At 41.4% G+C, this 19,606-nt stretch overlaps 1 protein-coding gene across 2 annotated transcripts in view; it reads right to left on the minus strand.

Moving 5' to 3' along the window:
- The window catches only part of LOC120753041 (melanopsin-like), a 34,905-nt gene extending 24,038 nt beyond the window's left edge, over positions 1 to 10,867 (minus strand). Inside the window, exon 1 of one of the 2 annotated variants that reach the window (XM_058420733.1) lies at positions 10,775 to 10,867. In XM_058420733.1, the coding sequence (XP_058276716.1) occupies positions 10,775 to 10,867 (93 nt within the window). Of the gene's footprint in view, positions 1 to 9,614; positions 9,638 to 10,774 lie in introns of those variants that run through there. The other variant, XM_040064931.1, reaches the window with a different exon arrangement.
- Positions 10,868 to 19,606: the final 8,739 nt, after the last annotated feature.

The following is a 19,606-nucleotide window of genomic DNA, read 5'->3' on the forward strand; positions in this document are numbered from 1 at the left end:
AACGGACTGAAATGGTTGTATGATTGGCATTAGGTGGATACAAGATTATCCAAAGCTTTATTTACCCTCTGGTTTTGCTCATGGGTGCAAGCTCATCTTGTGGAAATGATTTCCACTGAAATGAGCTTAAAGAAGGGCTTGCTTACATGGGGGATTAATGTGCACTAACAAGGGAATAAATTAACAACATAGCAGCCTCCCTGTGTTGAACTGCTCCATGGATTCACAACACAGAATTTGATTTGCTGTTCAAAATCTTGTCTATACCATTTTAAAGAAAATGGTATAGACAAAATTTTAAAGAAAAATAAAGAAAATAAAGAAAAATAAAGAAAAATACTAAACAATTCATGTTAGCGCAGATGGAAGAAATCTGAGTGTACCGGTTAGCAGACCAAATTCCTTGCCAAATTCCTTATAATTTCACTGACAGTCCATATAATCCAGGTAATTTCAGTATAAAACACCATCTGGTTTGAAATTACAACAAAATTCGGGGCTTAATGAAATATCTTGTACGTAGGAACTCTCGAAGTAGCAAACAGAAGGTGATTGCTGTGCAGAGACTATAGCAGAACTAGTGATCCTCAGATATTTTACAAAAGATGACATATTTAAAATGAAGATTTTTAGAAAATATTGTTACTATCTTGAGGCTTTTAAAAAAGTCCCAAGACAACAACTTTGCTTGTTCTGGCTGACAGTACTGTGCTCCAACACCACACAGTAAGGTCAGATTAATTTGGCCCCCAGAAAGTCAAGTCAGACCGTGATCATCCACATGTGGAGAAGCTGCTTTCCTTATCAGCCTCTGGGTGACAGTCCTCATCCACACTTGTTCCAGTCAGTTCACGTGCCAAAGCCAGGGGCACTCAAACACACATTCACAGCATGTATTTAATCAAAATGAAAATTGGTTTAGCAAATGGACTTCAATGCATGTGACTTCCATGCAGTCCATCCAAAAGTGACTAAGAAGAACAGAAACTGCCTGTGCATCACAGGACAGGTAGCAAAGCCAGGCATCTGCCCCAGACTAAGGCAAGTGTTCACCCAGACTGTCATCATAAATTTTTGGGAAAACCTTGAGAATTTTTTCCTACAATAAAGTACATATCTGGTAGATTCCATTCCAGCAATTTGCCTCTGGGCTTCTGGCCAGTTGAAAAAAGGCACTGGATTTCAGGACTCATTATGATCCTTAAGATATCATGTTTACCACAGGCTCTGCTTTGATGAGGTGCTTTCTTTCAGGCCCTTAATATCTGTGCTTAAACTTCTTGGAGGCAATCTAATGAGGCATGGCTGGGGATGGCAGAAAAAAACCTCAAACACCCCCCCCCAAAAAAACTCCAAAGAGAAAACCATCAAAATCTCATCAAGTTCTCAATACAAGAATAAATCAGATAAATACTTAAAGTAGACATACTCAGATTTTTACAGATCCAGCCTTATGAGTCAGTATATACAATAGATATTAATAATTCAGATGTTTTCTAAATTAATGATATTATATTAAATCTATGCTTGGCAATTTTAATATAATACCATAGCAATCAGTAGCAAAAAATGAAACTCAAAAGAATTTAAGTCTTAATATCTGTCTGCTAGTTACAAAGCTCTCAAAGGGCATATTTTCATCCCTCTGGAGACTGACTAAAAGAACTTTAAAATGTAAAGCCTTTTCTGGAAAGCACAGAGACACTGCTTTCTATGTACATCTTCAGCTATGCTGCTGAAATCAGAGATAAAAGACAGATTTGTTTGCCAGAGCACAAAAGGAAAAAAAAAAAATTCCAACCCCAAATATCAGCCCAGCTGAAAAACAAATTTGTGTTCCAGCTTGAGTGCTCTTTGCATGGCTTGGTCAGGGATTAGCAAGTGTGAGGGATTACCCAATGCTCTACAAGTTTTTCTATGGAGCGTGCCTGCAGAGCCCAGCCTTGCTTTGGGGGGAAGATGTAGCAAATAATTAGCGCTTGGTTTCCTTTCCTGAACCCATGCCACTAGAATCAAACCCTGAGGCAATGGACTTTAATTTCAAGACCTGAAAATTTTAAACCAAGGTACCAAAGGCATTGTTTCCCAGGAACATTTCTGTTCCAGTATTAGTGTACTTGTATAACCCAGACAGGTAACATTAGTAAGGTCTTCACAACATTTTCCTCAACAGAATTTTTTTTATGTATTTAAATGTATCCAGTTCTAGTCTGAAACCCAAAAGAACCAAATTCTACCGTGACTTACAAATTTTTGAAGAACAAACATATTTCTATCTACTACCAGAAGCTGCTAACACTCAATTGAGTTGGGGCTCTGTCCATCCTTCCCCTATCACCTCTCACAGGATTGCATGCCATCGCAGACAGTTCCCAAATGTGACCCCTGAGACACTCACCATATTGTCCCCTTGGCCATAGATGATGTCAAAATTATCTGATGCTGTGTCCAAATGCACCTCAAATCACAACCAAGCTGTGCACGCTCGGACAAGCAGCACAGCGTACAAATCTAATCAATGCTGACACTGCATCCAAATTAGCTGGACTATCACAGTTCAGTGCATATTTGTTTGGCCATGAGGGAACAGATGACTGCTAGCACAGTGCAACAACAAAGCAGTAGGCAGGAATCTCAGGATGTATATATTTTAGAGCCTCGGAGCACGTTAGTTAAAAACATGGGGTGGTCGGGACATGATACGCTGGTGAAGTCCTTCAATATAAGAAATTTAGCAGTCATCAGGGAGAAGCTACAATGAATTTTTTTTCATCCTATTTTGCAGCATACTTTAATATGTTATTTTTCTCCTTCTGAGCATCCTGCTGGTAATTGGATTTCTTTAATAATCACACCAAATTCACCTAAAAAAGAAATCTCATTTTTGTATGTTTGCCACCCAGTGGTGAGAGTGTTTTGAACTGACTTGGCTCTGTAACCCCTTGGGGATAACTTGGGCTCTCCACCTGAGCTGCTCTCCCTCCTCTGCCTCCTTTGAGCTCCTGTAGCTCATCCTGCTCTCTTTCACTCATCCCAGGCTACCAGAGGATGGCTGTTCCCATTTCATCAGCCACAGATGTCTCATGCCAGGATGCTCCTGCTCCAGCCTGGCCTCCATGTGTCAAAAGCCATTTCATCAGCTGCCACTGCTGGCTGCTGCCAAGGCAATGCCACGGCACCCACGGTCTGCCTGGAACAAGCCCTCTCCCACTCCATCAGCCCCAGCAGCATGAGCTCAGCTCCCACGTGATGCTCACATTACTGGATTTAACAGAAATACACGGAGAAACGTCTGCCTGTCCACAGCTGTTGGCAACACACTGAAATTCTGACCTCCGCCAGTGATTCCTGAGCTCTGCTCTGAGGTTTTAACATGTGCTCTGGCTTCTGGACAGCTGAACTTTTATATTTTAATTAAAAAAAAAAAATCTTCCTTACTCTTGATAGCTGAAAACACATCCTTCACCAGCCACCTCTGGCCTTGTCTAGATGTTAGTAGTCTTTTCATTCCACTGTTCAGCTTCTTGGGGAGACCCACTCCACTACTACTGCAAGATCTGTGTGTGGGAACTGCTCTTGAGAAAAGTACCCTGCAGTTGAAATAGATCCCATGAAATACTGTGCTTATTTTTAAGGACCATGGGAAAAAAAATCCCATCAGCTGACATTGGCTTTTCAAAGGGTTGATTAGAAAATGAAAGCATATCCCAATAAATCAGCTAAGGCAAGATGTTAATAACTTTTACTAATTCCATATAGTGTTTCTAATGCTAGTTTTAAAAATATAAACAGCTAATAATTTTCACCACTGTGCTTATTTGGTTCCTGCTGGATTCTCTGCTCTAGACTTCTTCTGTCATCTATGAAGAAAGTACAAATAATAATAATAGTAGGATTACACTTCTTTACCTACATTACAATGAAGATTTTTTACAATTTTTACTATCTAGGCATAAAGAACTGAATATTTCCCTCCCTACTTTCCACTATCTGTAAAAAACTCACTTTTTCTTCTGCAGGAAATATTCTTAGCTGAAGGCCTGAAACCAGAGACATTCTTCATCAACTACAGTAATTTCCATATTTCAAAAAGAAATTTTGGTCATGGTTTACACGGGTGAGGGTGGAGGGCAACCCAACTTCTTGATGATCTTTGTGTCATTCTATCATGTACATTTGGGAACATGAAAACTGCTAAAAGTAGTCAGATCAGAGCCCCACCCTCTCCTGTGTCTCACACCTGGCAGAGTCTGGCAACAAATGCTTTTAAGAGGAAGAACAGGGGAAGTAGAGCAAATGAACACTCTCAAGCTGCTAACTTCAAGCACATTTGTGATATTAGTACAAACACTGTAGCATTCAGTTTCTGTTTAGACCAAAGAATTGTCTGATCACTCTAAACTGAGGATTATTCCATATTATATCTGCTTGCTTCTATTTAATGTTCCTCTATGCATGGAGGGTGGGGTGTGCAGAACGCAGAGCCAGACATTTCCCAGAGGTGCACAGGAAATGAACATAAAGAATGTCAAAATGTTGAAGTGAGCCCTGCTTGGAGCAGGTGGTAGGACTTGACAGCCACCCTTCCAACATAAAATATTACATAATGCCAGCAATAAAACCTCCAGGACACACAGTTAATAAATAAGGGTTAAATGAAATATAGTGAATATGAAATATATTCATTCCCCATGAGTGAAATGAAATATGATTTCAATTGCTTGAGGACACATATTCTGTCTCAGTAAACTGAAAATCTTCCTACCTACCTTCTGTTACTTTCACAGGAAACTGAAGACATAAAAAGTCAAGTGAACCTAAGTGCTATTTTACACCCCGAGACTTTAGATACTTTCAACTGATAATCTCTGCAGAGACCATATTTCTTGTGTGGGAAGGCTGCAGTTAAGTGCTCCACTTAATTTGCAATTCTTTTTCCTACAGTGGCTTTAAATCCCACATTAAAAGGATGATTTCCAGAGGTCTTAGGCACTTCACACCTATTGATTGGACTGCTGGCAAAACACCTACTGTTTTCCTGTGGTGCTGAAACTACTCCCTGGTGTTTATCTGCACTGTTAGGTGCCTAAGCATCACAAAAATCTACCTTTGAAGTACTTTATGATTACTTTTAGAGAATCTAACTGGACCACTGATACAATGCTAAGTTCAATGGCCTAACGCATTTTAGTCTGACAGATTCTCATTAGACATTCAGCATAAGGCACCTAGCCACTGCAGGTAATGGAGATAACCAAGATGACTGGGAAGAAAAAGAAGTTACTGGGTGAAATACGTTCAAGAAGACACATCTCTGCAGCAAAAGGCAAGTCTTTACTGCCAAATGAAACCTTTTGGCAGGGGCACAACTTAACTCTCTAAAACAAGAGTAAAACAAACTCATTCAGGAAGGAGATCATTGCTTTTCTAGTGCCATGGAGGTTGAAGAACTTACATTTCTTGTGGATTTAGCATTGCTAAAGGAAGAGAGACCAATGTCTCCAAATGAGCAAGTGAAACTGGCTGCTCCATTTACAAATAGAAATTTACTGCAGCGCTGAAGACATTTCAAAGATTGAAGCAACACTTGCAAACTAATAAAAATTTGCAATATGAGCATAATTAGAGAGAAATTACAGCAATCAAAAGACTTTTAGACTTCTAAAGCACTAAACCAACAAAGCATAAATTGACACATTTGGCAGAAATAAATGTGTATAGTATAAGTAATGTCTGTATCTCTCAGAGAATTATCTCATGACAGTGATTATCCCGGGAGGAGAAACAGTATCTTAATGAAAGTGCCCTTACTTTGGAGAAGCATCGAGACAATTTTGATACAGCAATGAAGGAACCTTCACCCTTTCCCTCTCCACTGTGTAACTCACTGAAAATAGGGATGATGCAGTTATTTCAATGCAGTCCCTTTTTTTAATTTTACAGGCCACTTATCTAGACTCTACAAAAACTAACAAAAATTTTAGCACATCTACGTTAGGAAACGACGTCTTCCTCTCACTTTCATGATAATATCTGGATATGGGGTCGATTTAAAGTGTCTCCTACATTGCCTCTGCAACATCAGGTTGGAATCAGGATCAACTACCAGAAGAGAAAATCTCAGCACAAGGCAGCATCCTTTTCTTAGTTAAGAAGAAAAGGGCCATTTGAAGAAAAGAACTTTTATGTTTAAAAGATTATGTTAAAAAGCATATAAAAATGCCAGCAATGTAATATGCACCAGAGAATCTCAAAAACAAACAGATGTCTAACAGAGCACTGTGTCTACCTCAAGTCTTGTCCAGACTTGATTTGAGACACTGGACCTTCCTCTGTCCACCCAACTCTGAAAAGGCATAGTATTAAAGAGCATCTCTCAAAGGAAAAATGGCTGAAGGAGCAATTTGCTCACAACAGCTGTGGGGGTAAGAGAGATATTCGCATTTTCTCCATGAGTAAAAGCCCACTGAATACAAATAGTTACTATTAGTTGTAAAATTGCATTGAACTTCAGCAGAAATTTACTGCTGTTAGTTTTGTTGGATCAAACACTGAGCTAGTAATTGAGAGCAAAGCATTTTGACACCCATTTATTCTAAATGAAAAATGATTCTGTTACAAATGGGTTATTTAAGTTTTTTGAAGATTACCCAGGACACCATCAGACTGCTACCTCCTCTGCTGAGGAGGAGGGAGGGCAAACACTGCATATCTTGCAGCCCTCCAGCATTTGAGCTGCGCTGCCTTCCCTCACCAGCTGCTTGAGGAGTAACTGACTGGCACCTAGCTCCAGCGGTGCCACTGGAGTTTTCCAAAGTGCCAGCACTGATCCACTGAGTCTCCCTGGTGCTCCTGAAGTCACCTTCATTTGCTGTCACTCAGCTGAGGTGCAATGGTCTCCACAGCACCATGGAGGGAGGGAATGCTCGTGCCAGCGGGTGCACGGTGACAACAATGCTGCATGTTTCTAAGCCATGCTGACCCTTTCCCTCTCAGAGTCAAGTCAATTACATCATTTGAGTACTTGCATGAGTTTCAGTAAAGAAGCTGCAGCAAAAGATATCAGGTATATAAGGAACTATGCACATTTTTCTTTCTCAGCAAAAGGCAAGTAAGTTATTGAGCACTACATTATTGTTGCAGAAAGTTAAATGAAAGTACTTTGTCCTTTTTTTAATTCAAACCCAAAGAAGTTTCCTTCTCACTTGAGAGCAAGTCCTTCTTTACGCATTGCTAACTTCGCAAAGCACAAAGTGAGCTCTTTCCTGTTGCTTTAGTAGGTCTAAATTAGCTGGAGCAATTTAAATGTTGCCCATTTCACCACGCAGCCAGCAAGGTCTTGGTTTCACCTAGTCAGTCATTTCACTGGTAGCACAGCTCTGCTGATGGCAGCCAGTCCAGAGGGATCAGCAAGAATCAGAGCAGCCCATCTCCCTAGTTCTTGGGCTTTCTGCTTAGGGTATGTTTGAACTTTGCAAATGCTGTCAAACAAAGCTGCTGATACCATTCCCTGGTCTGGTCTCAGCAAGATCAGCTGGTAACTTCAGACCTCATTGCAGCAGGCTGGCCCAGGCCCGAGGAGTGATCCAGCTGGACTGCATCCATGAACCATGCCCTGCATTCTACATATGCCACATCGCACGTTCAGCTGCTGACCACCATCTGTACCAGGCATTTCTGACTGCTGACCTGCTGAGCATGCTTTCAAGTCCCAGTGCCTACCAAAGCTGCATGTGAAGTCTGAACAATATCGGTTTATTTAAACATTTCCTAGGGTGGCTGTTGTCATCACAGAATTCATAAAGACTGTCTAGCAGCATGCAATCAATCTATGCAAGTCAGCCTGGTGCTTCCTCTCAGTTGCATTATGAGTAGCTACTTATATTCCTTTGCACCTATACACTAAGATTTCCTGCTTTTCAGGACTGAGAGAGTTTGACTTGTATTGCAGCTGCAATGTCTTGCAACTCCAATCTTCTATTAAGTTTGCAAAACTTCAAAAAATTCTCGGGTACATTGACACCAAAGGCTGAATCATCTTCTTGCAGTATCACTGCTTTGTCATGCCCTGGGGGTTTAGGAGTGTGACCAGCCTCACTTAACTACCTGCAACAATGTGCAGACACACATCTCTACTCTGGGTCCTGTTTGTGCACTGAGTCCTGCTTCCCAATTGCTTAGCCAGGGACTGCTGGACTATGTGGATCATCTTCAGCAGCCACCCTCTCTCTCCAGGCTGGTACCTCAGGGCATTGGAAACACAGGACACAACATTGGGTGGGATGATTTGCAACCTCCAAAGGCAGCCAAAGTCAACCAAATTTCAAGTTCAGATCCCTCGATCAATTTGGTTGCATATACACATGATTTTGCACAGCTAAGTTTGTGGCAAGAAAAAGCAATACAGGATGTAAACTGGTTGAAAATTTGGTGAGTACATAACGACAGGGAACAAAACTTGGATTTCCTCAGAAACTTTAGAGAAAATTTAACAGCAAAAAGGGTCACTGTGGTAAAGATGGAATTTAAAAGGCAAACTGAAAATTAAGACCTTTAGCAGTGCCAGGACACAATACTGGTAAATAATTTGGAGTTATGAGTTACATGCTCAAATTCCTTTTCACTTTCACTATTTATTACTTAAAAGGACTTTATAAAAAGCTTGCTCCAACTTTTTGTCTCACTTATTCCAGGACCTGTTGAAATGAAACAAATTCTAGTTTCCCTCCCAGGTTGGAGTTTCTCCCACAGCATTCTCATAACCTTTTCTCTTCTACTGTTCAGATTAGAAACAGATATTCGTGGTAGACTTCTTTGAATGCCAGGTCTGGGCTGGCTAATAAAACTATGTCTGCACAAGTTAGCAAAGATTTAGCAGTAAATCTTCTATCCTAAAATCTCTACAAAAAATTGTAATGATATAAGTTCAGGGTATACAGGGATGGGGCTGTATGAGGACAGAAGTACACAAATTCTTTATGTTTAGCTTGCTGACCTATCTCAGTCTTCTCCCTCAAATCATCATAACTAATTTATAATGCACAAGAAAATCCTCTTTTCATTATGAATGTGTTCAAATAATCCTAGCTTAATGTATAAACTATTGACAAGCCTTTCTGCTGCACTCCATTTAGGTCACTTTACATTCTATTAATCAGCTCCACAAAAGGATAACAGCTCTGAAATCTGCTTTAGGACTTCATTTATATTTCCTTTCTCATAAAAATGTTCCTGCTATTATGGAAATCAAAATAAGGTTTAATCAATCAGGTCTTGATGATGCAACAAATACCATCTTGAGCAACCTCCTGCTACATCAACCCCTTGCACAACCAGTTCTCCCATCAGCCAAAACCCCAAATCAATCCTAAAAATCTAAACAAAACAGCACAATGGAAATAAATTTCGCTCTAGAGAGAGTTAGGTCAGATACACACACACACAGAGAAAATAAATATCAAAATTCACATTAAAACAACTCCAGCTGCATTTTCCTTCTAGAGGAGAAGCAATTCATTTAAAATATTCCTTAGAAAACAATGCAGAAGAGAAACACTCCCTTCCCTCCTCCCTGCCCATCTCCCACTTCCTGAAGCCTTCTTCCTAGCACGTACTTTTTGAGTTCAGCCGAAAGCATTTCCCTCCCCTGCGCGCATCTGCTCTGTGCAGGGCTGCCGAGCCGCGACTCATCCTGAGGAGCGCTGGAAATCCCAGGCTTTAAAGAGCCTCTCGCAAGCCCTCCTGGGCTGCCGGGCTGCCAGCTCCGGCAGCGATCGAAGCACAGCGTGGCCCCAGCAAGCCGCGACCCGTCAGTCGCCTCCCTGGCCACACCACCGCTCTCACAAGTGCAAAAAACGGCTTGAGACAAACAAATAAACAAGCGCTATCCACACCCAAATACCTCACCATTTAAGAAATAAACAAGCACTATCCACACCCAAATACCTCACCATTTAAGAAATAATACATACGTACATATATATATATTTCTAAAAAGGATGGACACCCAGGGGAGCTGGTTTCCAGGGCAGCCCAGCTGGCGGTCTCTGCTGCCCACCCTGGCAGCACCCCGAGCCCTCGTGGGCGCCACCCCCGAGGCTGGGCACCTTCTGGGAGTGGGCACCTGAGGCTGGGCACCCTCTGGGAGTCGGCCCCCGAGGCTGGGCACCCTTTGGGAGTCGGCCCCCGAGGCTGGGCACCCTCTGGGAGTCGGCCCCCGAGGCTGGGCATCCTTTGAGAGTCGGTACCCAAGGCTGTGTCTGCTACCCTGCAGTCCCAAGTGGGCAGCCTAGGATGGAGGGCGCTGTCTGGGATTTCTCTTGGGGCAACTCCTGCCCCTGGCCTCTTATGCTTATGTTGGAAGGAGCCTGGTTCTGCCTTCCCCAGAATCCCACTTTACATAGCTGGAAACAGCAGCTGGGCACCCCTGCCGCCCCTCTCCCCCCAGCCTCTACTGGCTGGCCCAACCTGGCTCTAGCTTTCCCCTTGCACACCCCATGCTCCATCCTCACGAGGCCCCTTGGCCAGATTAGCGTGGCTCTGCCCTGCTGCACAAGTGAGCAGCAAACATGCCTAAGCCATCGCTGGGTTTCTTGCAGGGCTGTTGAGAAACGGGGTATAAAACAGATCCGCTTCCCAGCAACCCAACCTGCAGCTACCAAAACTTCATTTGCAGAATATGCCTTAACATTCCAGCATTTCCTGTCACAGAGGTGCTTGAATAGCCACAGAAAGTTCAGTGAGCAGCAGTGAATGGATCACAGGAATTTCTTACCTCACAGCAACTTGTTGGTGGCATGGTTGTAAAGCTGAGCATTTCAGAGGCACTGGAACATGATAAAAAGGGCAGGGATATGATGGCAGGCATGCTCTTGAAGAGCCTCTCACTTGCACTCTGACCTTAAAAAAACCCCAAAAAACAAAAAAAAAAAACATAATCAGAAAAGTAGTTAGATTTATATTCCTATATCATTTTTATTTTCAATGCATTAGTATTTTCCACATATTTGGTATCAGTGTTCCCTTTTTTAAAAGTGTGAATGAAAAGGATGTGTGAGAATGAGTTTTGTTTGGAGAAGAAGGAGTTCAACGTAGTAGAGAAAGGAGGTAGAAACTACTTTAAACAAAGTTCAAGGAACTTACATGCCCCCTCCATCTAGGACATGACAATGGTCACAGCTCCTCAGGAGAATCTTAAAACTATTTCTGCCCACAGATTAACCCTTTTAACTGATGATTTTAAGATAGTAGAAACTGAACTACAGATGTAAAACTTACAAGAATGGTGAACATATACCACGTGGATGATCTGCAAATGCTGCAGAATACCACTGAAACTTCTAGACTGGAAGCCTAGATTTCAAAACAAAGTTTACTTCGGCATTTAATAGCCCAAAGACACGATGAATATGTTAGAATATAGTGAACAGTCAGCCAGAACAGAAAAAAACCCACCTATTTGGTGAGAACACAATATGGTGTTATGCATTGTAATATAAAACTGAAATTATGGTTATCATTGTCATACATAATTTAGACACCAGTACTGTTTGTTGGTCATTATTACTTCATCCTTGGGTTTCATTCCCTGCTGAACCACCTTATTTTCATTCACTCATTTGATCTGTCAGGTTCTGCTTCCCTGCTCTGAAGATGCTCAGCTGTTAGCTGCTGTCTTTCAGTCAGTATTACGTTGGCATCTTGATGCTTTCACCTTTTAGGTTGATCTGCTGACCTGATCTCTGTGATCTGCTGGCTGTAGATCTGTTTGGGAGGGAACCTCAGTACTTTCCATTACTGTATATACTCCAAGTTCAAATCCACCAAATGATAAATACATTAGCTATTGTTACAGTTACATTTTTTGGTTACAACTTTTTCCATAACTATTGCCTTCCAGAGGAAAATCTACACACAATATTGGAGCTACTCTATAAATTAGTGATAGTTTTAGAACCTGCTGATTTATAATTTGTTGGCTAATAATGTTTTTATCTCCAGCATGGTTTACATTTCTGTAAGGCAGCAGAGAGCACACAAGAAATTATCTGCCCTCTAACAGGCACAGGGGGGTTCCCTTTTTCTTTTCCTTACAGAAGGAAGTAAAATACTGGAAATGCTGCTCCTGAAACCTGAAAAATTGCTCAGATGTCCTTTCTGAGGAACTGCTTTCTTTGCTCATGCTGTTCACTCCCACATCTGCAAGCCGGAGCTGAAACTTCACATAGCTGGATCAAACTGAACTCTGTCTTCTGTGAGATATTCTGATTAAAGGCTAAGAATTGGATGCCAAGGGAAAAGTTAAATGCCAACCAAAGCAAACTTCTTCATGCTTCAGACTTGTTTAGACTGACAGGTCCTTGACTGACAATTTAAGCTGGCTCCATGAGTGACAGTGTTTAGGTACAGTGAAACCTCCAGCTAGAGGATTACTGAATTCCTATCCCACACCTCTCTTTCCTGCTCTCATATCAAGATTAGTTCTTCCTTAGGCCTTTCTATTTCAGCTGTTTGTAATTAACCCTAGGACATGGGAAAATACAGCAAACCAATCGAGTGAGCACAGCCAAAGTGTATGGGCTCACTGAGCTTTATGATGTGCACCTGCATGCTTAAACTCACTGTATGTTTAAATAAAAGCACTGAAAATCAGTGTCTTAAAATTAGTCACATAAAACAGATTGGTCAAGTAACTGGAGAAACAGGTAAGGGAAATAACTGCCTAAGAAAGGTCAGATAAATGCCTGGGACACAGTCAGGATCCAGGCACTAAGTGGTAGCAGTTCTGTGTGCAGATCTAAAGGAACTAACCAAACATTGAACAAAATGCAGGAAAGAAGTATATGTGGCTGGTTGGGGGTTTTCTTAGGAAAATGGAGTAGAGTGATTTAGGAGGAATAATAGTACTTTACATTTCTATGCCACCTTTCATCCCACAGGCTCCCAAAGCAGTTGGCAAATTGAACAAATTGAAGGACATTGTTCTCCGTACACTGGAATCATTTAATGTGTCACTAAAGGCATCCCTGCTGGAGCAAAAAGCAGTTTCTGTTTAACAGGTTAGATCTATTGTGACAAACACCACATCTCAGCAAAGCCACAGGGAGAGGAAAACTGTCAACAGCTGGAACCAGTGCTTAATCCTGGATTAATCAGTGGTTAGAAGAAGTCTACTAGTATTTCTCCAGTTACCACTGGTGATGATGACTTTATCACTGAATTTGCAGAGCTGCCATGCCGAGGGCAGGCTTTCTCATGACCCAGCTCCTCTGGGCACCCGCCTAGCATGAGGTGCCTTCACATGCCACAGTCCCCCTCCTTGCAACACTTGAGTGTTACATTCACCAGACAGAGCGAGAGCAGAGATTGACTGTAAACATCCAGGCACAAATACAGACCCGGTGGTCAACCAAGGAATGCTACACACTGAGAAATGCAGACTCATAGGATAGTTTAAGTTTAAAGGGACCTTTAGAGGTCATTTAGTCTAACCCCTGCACAATTAGCACCTTCAACTAGATCAGAGCTCCTTGAATGTTTCCAGGTGATTCATCACCTCCTTGGGCAACATGTTCCAGTTGCAAAAGTCTTCCTTCTTATATGTAATCTAAACCAACCACCTTTTAATTGATTTAAACAGCTTTGATCTAAGCCTTCACCAAGGTCGTCTTTCTTTCATTGCAGCTGTATTTCTAGAAACACACAACGTGTCAAAGGTGTTTCACACACACCAGACTGTTCTCATATGCTGCTTTCTAAGGCACATGGGTCTGACAACAGCCTGACCAGCTCCTTGGAAGTCTCTGGACACTATGGTTAGCAAAGCAGGCTAAATTCAGTTACAGATGATCTATAATAGCAAAGGGAGCAGAATTGCACTGAAAACCTCCTCCAGGCTTCAGATTCAGTGGGATGGGAGCAAGTTTCACACTCCCCTTGCCTCACAGTCACATCAGGGGTCTTAGTCCTATTTCTGTCTAATAATGGCTACTGATGATACACTTACGGCTACTGGGGCTAGGATCATTGAAGAGTAAAAAACAAGGTGAGTACAGCATGTTTATTAAAAAACTATAATCAAAAAACTCAAAAACTGGAAGAAAGAAGAAAATTCAATGGAAGCTAAACACATGGCTACTGAACTGGCACATTCTAACTTTCAAAAGAAAAGAAATAACATTGAAATCCCTTTCCAGATGCGTTGTTGACCAAAAGACTGTCAAAGTCTGATGGGTAATCCACAGGCACATGCTCATTTTGGGATGAAAGAGAGGCATGTTTGGAAACGTGTTCTGAGCTGTTGAATAACCAACAGTGAAGTGAAAGGTGGGAAAAGAATCATATGCCAATGAGCAAAATGGATTTATTGAGCAGTCCATATTTTTCACTGGTTTAAAAATAGCCACAAGGCTGATCCAGGAATTATTCTTGGGACTGTTATAAGCTGCTGTGCAAACACTCAATGCCATCCCGCTGAGCTTCTGACAAGTCTAAAAAGTCTCACATATTTCACATGGCAGCTGAAATATCTTAATTGCGAAGGAAAAAAAAAGTGTTAGCAGGGGTCAGGCCAGATGAGTGTGAATGAAACTGTAGAAACTTTAGGGCTTAGAAAAACTCTCAAGAGGTTCCTTGGTCAAGTGATCCTCAGGTAGGGTTAGTCATCATCAGTTTTTTAAATACTAAACTTCTACAGTATAATCAAAGCTTTAGGATAGGGATGCAGTCAGTTAACATCAAGATAGATTTAATTGCAGGATTAGGATGCAAATCCCTCTGTTAGTTTGCTCTTGAGGGACAAAGAAGACCCAGCAATGCGTGCCTAGGACACATCTTATGCAAGATCGCTCACTTTACATAGCGAAAATGTAAATCTGCATGAGCTTGACTCTACTTCTCCTCCCCTACTAACAGAGCACATGCCAATGGCAATGGTTAATTTGGCATATGTATTTTCTTTCTCCTTCACCTCTGCCAAGCCTAGAGAAGTTTTGCTTGCTTTCATTCTTGAGAGTGAGAAGCTGGAGGTCCCTGAGGTGGCGGTCTCTGCACGAACAGGGGCTTCAGCATAATTCCTATCCCCTTCTCCAGGCCCCTTCCCTCACAGAGGCTGATATCCCTCCTATTCCCTGATTTCACCATCAGCAATGAGTTACCAGGACTCAGACACAACTTCTCATCCCATGCTCACCCTTACCCAGGGTCCTTCCCACGGAAAGAACAACCCAGTCAAGATCCACATCCAGCCTCATTTCTCAGTTGAAGACATTCATTTTCTCAGGTATACAGCAAAGGATTTTTAGCCATGGCTTATAATCTTCATGGCCTTTGAAGGTCCTGCCTACCAAGGAGAGGGAGCATCTGAGGATCAAGCCACAGCCAAGAAATGTTATCTCTGCTGGAGACACAAAATGGCAGGGCAAGAAATGAAACTGTCAAATGACCTGAGGGAGGAATTCAACTTCATAATGCTCTGGGGAGACACTCACCCCAGGGACAGGAATCTGGGCCCTTAGTTACCACTCTTAGCACTGCTATGTACCTCTGGAAAGGCTGTTTGAACCGGAATGGAAATGGACCTGTCCTGGAACAGGAATCACAGATCAACCTTTTGCTACACCAATACTGTAAACTTACTCACAATAAATCTTTCACTTTCAACGCTCAGTTTAAAGACACTTTTCATGATAACAGTGTTTTCCACACAGAAGATAGTCAGATTTTTTATTAACTCACAAGTTTTTCTCTGGCCTCATTCAAATACAGAGTTTTGTCCAACAGCTTATGGAAAAACCCTAAAAGTCACAACTTTTGCTGTCAAAGTCATGGCAGTGACAGTCACACAGATTTTATTGTTGTGGTTTTGTTATCTTTTATATTGAAGTTTTCCATTTCTGATCAAAGGTGACTTATTTCTATAAACAGAAACATTTTCACACTTTAAATGCTTAAAACAAAATCCTTTCGTGTAAAAAGCCAGCCTGGAGAATTTCATCCTGGCAGCAGAATGAATCAGAGCCCTATCAATGCTTAGACAGGTAATGAGGTTTAAAAAAAAGAATCCCAAATTTGGTACTGGGTCCCTATTTCAGACACTCTTCTAAAAAGAGACATCAAAACAAGGAAGCCCTTATAGGTCTTCAGTTCCTGTATGACAGAGGATGGAAGAGTATACTTGGATGTAAAGCAGCTATGACCCACACGTCCTTGAAGAGTCAGAGGGACAACTGTTACAATCCAGAAGGAATACACATTAGGCAATAGCCATGTTACTGCCCTGAACACTTAGCAGAAAGTGCTGTGCCCTGTTAAGTGCTGGCTCCAGGGCCTCCAGCACAGCCCCTAACACGGCCCTGATGGTCCCTGCTGACACAGTGACAGGGGCTCTGTGTGCACCCCAGGTGATGCTCTGCCCTGTTCCAACCATGGCACTTTGCAGAGCAGGGCGAGAGGAGCACGTGTGGTGTGACCTTTCCAAGCTCAGGTCTGCCCTCAGCCTTTCTGGATCAGACACCTGTTCCAGGCCTGTAGGAACCTTCAGTGTGAACCATTCCCACCAGCCACCTCCTAAACCAGGGGAATTAAAATCCAGGTTCCACTGAAATGATGGGTATGACATGGCAGTGTTTCAGAAGGTCTCAGGAGGTACTGTGATGCAAAAGGCCCCACAATTTCTTCAGCCATTTCAGGCCAAATAACCCTATGGTTTGAATTGCTCTTAGATAAGATTGCCCTAAAACACTGGCTGAAGAAAGAATGAAATTTAAACTACAAACTTGTTTAAAAATTCAGCTTGAGTCTTGACTTAAATGTCCTGGAGACTCAGTGACAAACAGAAAAACAATTGTTGATTCTCACCTCAGAAAACAGAAGCAATAGTGTTCCAGTAACCAAATTAGATGCATAATAGTACATGCGTTCTGAGGTGAGAAGAAACTTGAATTTCATCTCTGCTAGAAAAAGAAATCATCACTAAGACCATCTGGATGTCAATCTGACATGTGAATCTGAGTCTCGTTTTCAAATGCAGCTGCTAACAGTAAAGGAAAATAAACCCAAATTCTTTCTTTCAAATGGGATCTTCTCTGACTTTTTATCTTCAAAAATTTCAATTCTGTTCCAGGAAAAAAAAAAAAAAGGAAACACTGTTTGGAAGCCATACCTCAGGGAAAGATTTCATACTTAGAATCACCGGGTTTTTCTTGAGAAGAAAGAACAAAAAACCCATTAGTAAAAACCCTGTTCTTCCCTTCACCCAACATTCTCTGGTCTAAAATTCCCTCTCTTTCAGACAGATAATTTCTCAGCTTTCTTGGTCTAATGCCACACAAGTTCCCGTAATCCCTCTCCCATCTGGTACGGAAGTCATCAGGATGCACTTACATTCTTCAGCAAAACAAATATTATTAAAAAAATCCAGCACTCCACTAAAATGAAACATTTCAGACAAAACCCATTTGACTGAGATCAGGGCATACAAATGAGGACACTTGAAGAGCACCACGAAAGAAGCTGGAGTGGGACTCAGGAGTCTGGGCTTCTTCGACCACCTGGTGTCCTCCTTCCCTTTGCAACAGGTACTCCCACAAGGAGCTTCTTTCCCTCATTTCTCACAGAAACCATGACACAAATGTATGCGTTTCCTGAAAAGGAGACAAAGTTTTGCTTGGTATAGAATTCATTACCAAAGAAAGCTTTGAAATTATGTTTTTTTCCCCAAACATATAGTGAATAAGGGACAGACAGAATGTAAAAACAGCTATCTGCTCTAGGGACTTTCAGGAGTGGATACTTTTCCCCAAAGCTCAAAACTGCAGGGCAGAGAGAGAATCAGACAGAATAAGATATTAAAACAGCAAGGTAAAAGGAAATTTTTGTCAGGGGATGTAGTAAACTACATAAGACGATTTAAGGGACCATTTCATGTATGACTGAAAGAGGTTTTGTGTTTCTTCTAAACTTTTTAAATTGGGGGCGGGAGGGTGGGGCTTTTGTTGTTTATTTTCTTTTTTAACCACAATTTTACTTAGAAATACTGAAGAAAATTTTAGAACTTGCATTAGAACTATAGACAGGTCAGATCACACACACAATTTCTGGGAGTGTCTGCATGTATGTGCACATATGCACAAACTTTGATAAAAATTAATTTCAGTTTCAAAATATTTTCTAATATAGGGAACAGTCCTCATTGCTGAAGTTAACTGTACCATTACTGATCATTTATTCTGGCAGTTGCAATTTTGAACTCTCCATCCAACAGCTCAACTCAGAAGGCTGGCCTACAGAAAAAAAGCCTTTCTTTGCTCTTTCAGAAGTGTAAAAGAGTGTTAGATTGTAAAGTAAGCTTTGCTACAGTTAAACTCATGAAATATAGCTGAATATTACAACAGATAAATGGTATTAAATAAATTCTTGAGTTTCCTTATTCTTGTTAAGCTTTTCCCAATGGTCCCAAGCATTCTCCCCACCTTTTTCCCAAATGACACAAAGAATAGGAACTAATGTTCCTACTACACTCTGTAGTAGGAACTGGCAACTAATGTTGCCAGCTACACTCTGGCAAGAAGACGCATGACTTTGAAGTTTAAACACTTCAGCAACAGCTATGCTTTTATCCAACTAATTTATAGATGAAAACCAAGGAGTAGAACAACGAGAAACCAAAAATTCAGAGATGGAAAAAACCTCAACTAGCTAGACCATCCATCCTCTCTTGCCAGCTCCGTGAGTCAGAACGGCATATTGCCGTTCAAGGAATGACTGGGACCATTCACTTTTATAACTGGAATACTACAAGCAATCCAATTTGCTTCAGAGGAATAAAAGCAGACTATAGCAGAATCTGTCAGACAGAGGGTTAGGTTTGTGAGCTTTCAGGTATGTTTAGAATTGCAGTACTTGTCCAGCTACACCCTTGAGTTCAGTGTTGAAGCTCTGCCAGGAAGCAGCAGCTAATGCTGAGGAAACAGATGACAGACCTCATTCAGCACCACAGGCACAGTGTAGCTTTAGAAGTCAAGGAGGGAAAAATTCCTGTGCTCAAATGACAAGATTTACCATAGTTGTTTTGTTACTATTAAATTAAAAAATTAAATCCATAAGTCACTTTGTCCATCTCCAACTTGTAAACCTGGATAATGTCAAATTCAGATTTGGTGTAATACACAGGAGAAATATTAAGTTGCTTTTCAATGAAAGCTGTTGATACAAATACAGTTTTATTATTCCTCCTGTCAGTTTCTCTTTCAGCCTTTGGTCCTGAGTAACAAATCACTTTTCTTAAGTCATGGAAGCAATTTCTACAGTTATATCACAAGCTTCCATTCGGTTTATCTATTTGTGTTAGATAGTGAGAACAGAAGTTGATTCATAACACTGATCTTCACACATGCATTAAAAAACCACCTTTATTGTATTTTCTAAGGAGAGTTACTTTGGGGCACAAATCACCAGGAATTGCCCTTTACTTGGAGAGAATGGGCCCTTCTTGTTTTATATCCTTCACTCTGCTTACTTTTCAAATGTCTGCCCAACACAGAGCTTCGAGTCACAGAATCAATTAGACTGGACAAAAACCTTTGAGATTATCAAATCCAACAAACAC

This window comes from Hirundo rustica, chromosome 5 (assembly GCF_015227805.2).
Source record: "Hirundo rustica isolate bHirRus1 chromosome 5, bHirRus1.pri.v3, whole genome shotgun sequence".
NCBI classification, from domain to species: Eukaryota; Metazoa; Chordata; class Aves; order Passeriformes; family Hirundinidae; genus Hirundo; species Hirundo rustica.